Source organism: Ranitomeya imitator, chromosome 2 (assembly GCF_032444005.1).
Source record: "Ranitomeya imitator isolate aRanImi1 chromosome 2, aRanImi1.pri, whole genome shotgun sequence".
In the NCBI taxonomy this organism is placed as follows: domain Eukaryota; kingdom Metazoa; phylum Chordata; class Amphibia; order Anura; family Dendrobatidae; genus Ranitomeya; species Ranitomeya imitator.
The window spans coordinates 350,182,805-350,190,999 of record NC_091283.1 but is presented as its reverse complement, the minus strand read 5'-3'; the positions used below and the strand labels follow the sequence as shown (position 1 = coordinate 350,190,999).

At 48.6% G+C, this 8,195-nt stretch overlaps 1 protein-coding gene across 1 annotated transcript in view; it reads left to right on the top strand.

Annotated features, from left to right (window-relative positions):
• Nucleotides 1-4,655: 4,655 nt before the first annotated feature.
• Nucleotides 4,656-8,195, top strand: part of LOC138663735 (zinc finger protein 678-like) — a 65,614-nt gene continuing 62,074 nt past the window's right edge. The window contains exon 1 of the mRNA XM_069750060.1: nucleotides 4,656-4,706. Coding sequence (XP_069606161.1) covers nucleotides 4,680-4,706 — 27 coding nt within the window. The 5' untranslated portion in view covers nucleotides 4,656-4,679. The remainder of the gene's footprint in view (nucleotides 4,707-8,195) is intronic.

Below are 8,195 nucleotides of genomic sequence, written 5' to 3'. Positions count from 1 at the left end.
AGTTGGACAGGAAGTTAGGGAGAACGCAGCCTGGGAGAGCTCCAGGGAGGACCTGTCAGGGGTGGGTTTCTGGCAGGTACCTAGCAGAAAGGACAGAACGTGACGGAGCAGCGCCTGCACTACCTTGCGGCGGCATCCTAAGAAAGGACACGAAGCGAAGTATATTGTGGAGAAGTGAGAAACGAGATCACAGCACAAGGAGATAGAACCAGTAGGAGTCGTGCCCCGAGAATGGCAACATCCTACTGAGGCGCGTAGCCGGTGGCCGGAACGCCGAGGAAGTAACTGACTCCAAGCATTACTTCAAACAGCGGCAGGACAGTTGATTACAGGTTGGCTGTGTACCTAACATCACCTAAGCAGACATAGGGGCAAATGTGGAGAGGGGAATCTCTAGGGTCCCAGAATAGCTCCGAGCCTTCCCGTCATACGGGTGCGTCCTAGCCAGATAAACTTGGGGGACGGAGAAGAGAAAGAACTGAAACGAGAGTTGTGAGGACTATCCCGTGGTGCTCAGCAGGGAAGGACTACAACACACAGGCGCTAGTTGGTAGGCAACGATTTCCACCTGCAAAGGGAACTCTGGATGTGCCTTCGGACCGGCCGGTCTCAGCCAGCCCTGTTAACAGTGCTCTGGATTGCGGATCCCGAAGCCTTCAGTAAAAGGTAAAGAGACTGCAACCCTGTGTCCTCGTTATTAACCGCACCTCGCATCATTACCACCTACACTACTGGGAAGCCCTGGGGAAGCACTTCACCTGTGGGAAGGTAAACCATCTAGCTGCCATAACACCACCCCAGTGGGCCCCAAGCAGCGTCGGTCACCCTGACCGAACACCACAGGTGGCGTCACGAAACCTTGACAAACTTGCATCACCTTTCATTGGAAGCCCCTTAGCAGGGTCACGGACCGGGTCCAGCCACCGTGACAACCCCAGGACCAAGACAGAGAGGACCGGTACCGAGTACCCCGCGGCCCTGCGTCTGGGGGCGCTCCAGCAGCATACCTTGTTCTGTGCCTTTGGGAGTCGTTGTAGCGACGGCGGCGTTGATAATTATTGTTCCTGCCTGAGTGGGAGTAGTTATATCGCCTCGCTGCAGCGTGCCCAATAGCCAGTACATAGCAGGCAGCCTTTCTGGCGACTAATTACCCTAGGTGCAGTACCTAATCTGACCTGAGGGTAAGGGGGCGCCAGAGAGCTGCAAGTTTTCAAGCGGAACTGTAAAGCGGGATATACATAAATCCCTGCAGTTCGTGTTATATTGTAGGAGCAGTGGGATAACTAAAATAAGCCCCTGCGGTAAACTAAGAGGTCAATAGCCTTGTGTGTGTTTTCATCACAGTGTAGTAGTGGAGGGATAGCTAAGATAAGCCCCCCTGCACATGTGATAGCTGTTAGTTGGCCTAAGGTCACCCCGATCTGTGACGTAGGGGTGACAGTCACGGTGTGAAGCGTGACAGAGACCAGTGATGAAAGTAAAATTTATACATATCCCACACTGGGACGAGCAAAAAAGTAAAATAAAATATGTAAACAAGTAAAAAAAAAACAGAAAAAAAAGCACACAAAAATCCCAAAAAGCCGTTTCACCACTCAAAACACAGCATTTGTGATAAAACAAAAAAAGTACACATAACTGGTATCGCTGCAGCCAAAACGACCCGCTCTATAAAACTGGCACGTTATTTATTCCGCATTGTGAACTCCATAAAAAAAAAACAACACGCCAAAAAAATCTAATCCTACCTACCTGATGAACAAATCGGTCTTATCACTTTTACCGCTTATTGTTTTTATTTTTTGCGCTGTTCAACAACTGAATTACTGTTTTTTTCATTCTATGTCTGAAAAATATGATTAAAAAGTGATAAAAAAATATTGTGTCCCAAAATTGTACCAAAAAATCTGCAACTTTTCCTGCAAAAAATAATAGCTCATACAGCTCTGTTCACCAAAAAATAAAAAAGTTATAGCTCTCAGAATATGGCTGAAAAAAACAACTATGGAGCAGCAGCAGCGGGTGACAGGAGGCAGAAGCCTGTTCCCGCTGCTAAAAGTGAAATGAATATTTACGCTCTCATGGGCGTGGAGAGGAGTGACTTCATTTCACTGTAATAGTAGGCACTGTTTGCCACAAGCTGCAGCTAACACTGCCCGCTATCAGGGCCTACAGACCAGGGCCCCCGCTCCCTCAAGGGACCCAAGCCCACGCGGCCGCTATGGACCTTAAGCCAGGGGTCCGGGTTTCAGCGCCGCCCCCCCTGTGCGCATTAAAGGAGGAGTCAGATGATGCTCCCTCTCCCATCATTCCCCGCGCCTCTGACTCACAGCGGGTGCGCGATGATATCACTTCATCGTGTGCCAGCTGTGTGCGAGGCCGACTGCAGCGCACCTCCTGATATCGCAGCAGAGCCGCCGCCGGGAGCGAGGAGAGGTGAGTATTGTGTGTTTTTTTTTTTTTTACATATATCAGTGAGTCCTGGTTGCATGGGGGTAGCTGCATGGTACCCTATGGGGGTGAGCTGCATGATATCCTATGGGGAGGGAGCTGCATGATACCCTATGGGGTGTGAGCTGCATGATACCCTATGGGGAGGGAGCTGCATCATACCCTATGGGGAGGGAGCTGCATTATACCCAATGGGGGAGCTCCATGATACCCTATGGGGAGGGAGCTGCATGATACCCTATGGGGGGAGCTACACCCTATGGGGGGTGAGCTGCATGATGCCCTTTGGGGGGGGTGAACTGCATGATACCCTATGGGGGGCAGCATGATATCCTATCCTATGGGGGGAAGCATGATACCCATATGATGTGGGGGATGCATGATTCCCTATGATGGGCAGAAGCATGATACCCTATGAGGGGGGCAGCATGATACCCTATAAGGGGTGCAGCATAATACCTTATTACGGGGGCAGCATGAAACCCTATGAGGGGGGAAGCATGAGACCCTATGAGGGGGGCAGCATGATACCCTATGAAGGGGGGCAGCATGATAGCTTATGAGGGGGGGCAGTATGATACCCTATGGGGGGAAGCATGATATCCTATGAGGGGGGCAGGGTGATAGCTTATGAAGTGGGGCAGCATGATACCCTATAAGGGGGGGGGCAGCATGATACCTTATTAGGTGGGGCAGCATGATACCCTATGAGAGTGGGAAGCATAATACCCTATGAGGGGGGGCAGCATGATACCTTATGAGGGAGCTACATTATGTTCTGTGGGGGGGCTGCACTATATTCCATGAAGGGGCTACATATGCATTATACCTTAAGAGGGGCCTGCATATACTCTGAGGGGGCAACATTATATTCTGTGGGGGGGCTGTATTATACTATTTGAAGGGCCTGCATATACTCCGAGGGGGCTACATTATTTTCTATAGGGGGCTGCATTATACCTTATGAGGGGGTTGCATTATATTCTATATGAGGGCTGCATTATATTCTGTGAGAGGGCTACATTATCCTATATGAGGGGGCTACTTTATATTCTATGAGGGGGGCTACCCCAACCCCTGCTACATAATTAAGACATTTACTACTTTATAGTATACCCTGATATTAGCATGTTTTACCGCACAATTGGTGATCTTGTATTTATTTCTATGTAGCTACATAGTGGGCCCCAAGGATGATTTTCTCTGGTGGGCCCAAAGTGCTCTAGTCCGATGCTGGCTCGACTCCTTAAATCTCACACACACACAGCTCTGCTCTGAACACCTCGTACACACACGGTTCCGCTGTGTACACCTCGTACACACACGACTCTGCTCCGTACACCCCGTACACACACAGCTCCGCTCCGCACACCTTGTACACACACAGCTCCCCTCCGTAAACCTCATACACATGCGTCTCAGCTCCGTACACCATGTACACACACGGCTTCGCTCTGTACACCTTGTACACACACGGCTCTACTCCGTACACCTCGTACACACGGCTCTGCTCCATACACCTCGTATACACACGGCTCCGCTCCGTACACACACGACTCTGCTCCGTACACCCCGTACACACAGCTCCGCTCCGCACACCTTGTACACACACGGCTCCCCTCCGTAAACCTCATACACACGCGTCTCAGCTCCGTACACATGCGGCTCCGCTCCGTACACCATGTACACACACGGCTTCGCTCTGTACACCTTGTACACACTTGGCTCTGCTCCGTACACCTCGTACACACACGGCTTCGCTCCGTACACCTCGTACACACGGCTCTGCTCCATACACCTCGTATACACACGGCTCCGCTCCGTACAGCTCGTACACACGGCTCCGCTCCGTACACCTCGTACACACGCGGCTCTGTTCCGTACACCTCGTACACACACGGCTTCGCTCCGTACAGCTCGTACACACGGCTCCGCTCCGTACACCTCGTACACACGCGGCTCTGTTCCGTACACCTCGTACACACGCGGCTCCGCTCCGTACACCTCGTACACACACAGCTCCGTTCCGTACACCTTGTACACACACGGCTCCGCTACACCCACACTGTAAACCCCTCCTGACCCCACACATAAACTTCCCCTCATCCAGCACCATGACAACCAGCACAGCAGAGTCCTGCATACACTGAGGCCCCTGATCATGTGACCCCCGACTCCTCCCCTCCTGTGACCTCATCACAGGTCCTGTGTGCACAGAACAGCCATATATGTGGAGTGCGGCTCTGCAGGTGGAGGTAGGTGCTGGAGCCCCGTTATTCTCTATCAGGATTAGCCGCTGGTCACACTCGGCCATTTTTCCTCCCCGTATAATAAATGGCCTTTCCCATCTCTGTGCTGTTCCGTTTTCCCCCTGAATACACACGTTCCCCCCCAGTTGCTGGTCGCTGGGGTCTGACCTGTGACCCGGAGACCCTGAGATCGGGCTCTGCAGTCCTGGGTGTCTGGGGGGTTTGTGCTCGGCCTCCATTCTTTATGGCGCAGCATTAGGGGAATCTGTCGCCACATCGGACCTGTCTGAGCCGCTAATATCCGGGTTACAGACGGCTGAGGACAGTGACCCCTGTGCGCCTCATACAGTCGGGGCCATAAGTATTTGCCCCCTTGGAGATCTCCCAGAACATTATTACCATTACATGTTTTGTTATACAGGTGCTGAGCCTGGAGCTGAGCTTCACATGGGCACCGAGATGGCGGTAATAGGCTGTGGGGTGACATAAGAGCGCACTATGGGGGACTGACCGGATACATGGGGCATTGGTGTGATATTCGCTCACCTTGTGGGGTTATGAAATGCACAACTATTAGGCTATGTGCACACGTTGCGGATTAGGCTTATGCCGGGTTCACATTGCATTAAACAGCAGCCCGTTCAACACATACATGAACGGGCTGCTGACGCAAGTGCCGACATTCTCCGTCGCGCTAGCAGTGATGGACCCAGAAACACTGCAGCCCGCGCCTCAGGGTCCATCGCTCAATGACGGCACATCGCTAGCGCACGCCCATTGTGGGTGTGCACTAGCGATGCGTCCGACATAGGAATTAATGGCGGCCTTAACGGACTATGTTACACCGCGTTTATGCTTGCAACGCAGTGTGAAGCCAGCCTTAGGAATTTCTGGTGCAGATTCTGCCTCTCCTTGCAGAAAACGCACCTGCGGATTTGTCGCGGTGTTTTTGTGCTTTTTTGCTGCGGTTTTCTTGCGGATTTGCTGCGGTTTTTACCCCTGCAGTTTTCTATAATGGAGTGGGTACAAAAATGCTGCAGATTCACAAAAAAGAAGTGACATGTTACTTCTTTTAAACCGCAGCGGTCCGCAGCATTTCCTCAGCGGATTTTCCGCGAAGTGTGCACAGCATTTTTTTTTCTCATTGATTTACATTGTACAGTAAATCAATTGCGGATCTGCAGCGTTTCTGCACCGCAAAAAAAACGCTGCAGATCCGCAGAGAATCCGCAACGTGTGCACATACCTTTAAGGAGGCCGATAAGAACGTCCAGCAGCAGCTGCTCCGAGAGTCACATTAATTCCTATATATCTAAAAGAAGAAGGAAAAGCGCTTATTTGCTGTTCTGCTAGCAGAAAAACAGTGATCGGGAATATCGCCATCTGGTTTCCGCAAATGCTATGGGTTTTTAAGCTGATTGGGGCTGATTAGTCCATTAAACACCGTTGTCAAGCGCGACAACGGTATTTAAGTGTTTGCAAGAAAGTCACAAGACCCCCTTAGTAACCATCAGATCCCCGTGATAAGAATTGCGTGTCTCTATGGTTACCATGGTACCCTGAGGTCATTTGATGACCCCAAGTTATGGTTGCGAGTGAGATCCAGGTACAGGGCTCATACTCGTATGTGTGGGAAAAAAAGTTCCGACACCTGGACCAAAAAAGCGCATGAGTGTCATGCGAGTACAATGCGATTTTTCACACCTAGTGTCCAATTTACATCCGAATGCAGTGCGACTTTAACATGAACTTATAGGGCGGTGACATTTTCCCACGGAGCTCGCGCTGACGTTATATAGGTGAAGTGAGCTCATTGGCTGTGATCTCCCAGGACCTTTCTGACGGCATCGACAGCAGGAGAACTTTCTCACGCTCGTGGTGCCGTTGGATAGGTAATAGGAGATAACAGGGAGACACTGAGCACACGCTGCTAAGTGTCTCTGCTGGTAGCAGGCGTTTCCTGCGGTGATTTTACTGTGCACAGCAGATGAATTGCCGGCTTTTCCAAGGACATCTGTCGGATGGCACTCGAATGGTCCAAGTGCTGTGCCATTTATTTCTTTATCTATTTTCTTGCATTGGCAAGTCTCGTCTCAGATACGCGGCAAATCGCAGCATGTTGCAAGTTTTTCTCAGTCCGATTTCAGCTGAGAAAAAAATCGCAGATGAGATATAACCCATTGAATAACATTGGTCAGTGTGCAATCCGATGATTTTTTTATTGGTTTGCACTCGTTCTTTTTTTTCTCGCAAATGAGTATGATCCTGAAAGCTGAGTCTCACAGGCACAGTCAGTGAAACACCGACAGTCTCATATACTGCAGTGCACGAGTACTGCAGTGTATGAGACCAGTGATCAAAGTAAAAATTATACATATTCCACACTGGGACTAAACAAAAAAAAGTAAAATAAAATATGTAAAAGAAAAACACACAAATCCTGAAAAGCAGTTTAACCACTCAAAACACAGCATTTGCGATAAAACAAAAAAAAATACACATAATTGGTATCGCCGCAGCCAAAACAACCCACTCTATAAAACTGGCATGTTATTTATTCCACATTGTGAACTTCATAAAAAAAAAAACACGCCAAAAATGTAATCCTACCAACCCGACGAACAAATCGGTCTTATCACTGCTTATTGTTTTTATTGTTTGCGCTGTTCAACAACTAAATTGCTGTTTTTTCTCATTCTATGTCTGAACAATATAACTAAAAAGTTAAGTTAAAAGGAGCAGCACTTTTAGACCTAATACTATCTAATAGACCTGACAGAATAACAAATCTGCAGGTGGTTGGGCATCTAGGAAATAGCGACCACAATATTGTACAGTTTCACCTGTCTTTCACTAGGGGGACTTGTCAGGGAGTCACAAAAACACTGAACTTTAGGAAGGCAAAGTTTGACCAGCTTAGAGATGCCCTTAATCTGGTAGACTGGGACAATATCCTCAGAAATGAGAATACAGATAATAAATGGGAAATGTTTAAGAACATCCTAAATAGGCAGTGTAAGCGGTTTATACCTTGTGGGAATAAAAGGACTAGAAATAGGAAAAACCCAATGTGGCTAAACAAAGAAGTAAGACAGGCAATTAACAGTAAAAAGAAAGCATTTGCACTACTAAAGCAGGATGGCACCATTGAAGCTCTAAAAAACTATAGGGAGAAAAATACTTTATCTAAAAAACTAATTAAAGCTGCCAAAAAGGAAACAGAGAAGCACATTGCTAAGGAGAGTAAAACTAATCCCAAACTGTTCTTCAACTATATCAATAGTAAAAGAATAAAAACTGAAAATGTAGGCCCCTTAAAAAATAGTGAGGAAAGAATGGTTGTAGATGACGAGGAAAAAGCTAACATATTAAACACCTTCTTCTCCACGGTATTCACGGTGGAAAATGAAATGCTAGGTGAAATCCCAAGAAACAATGAAAACCCTATATTAAGGGTCACCAATCTAACCCAAGAAGAGGTGCGAAACCGGCTAA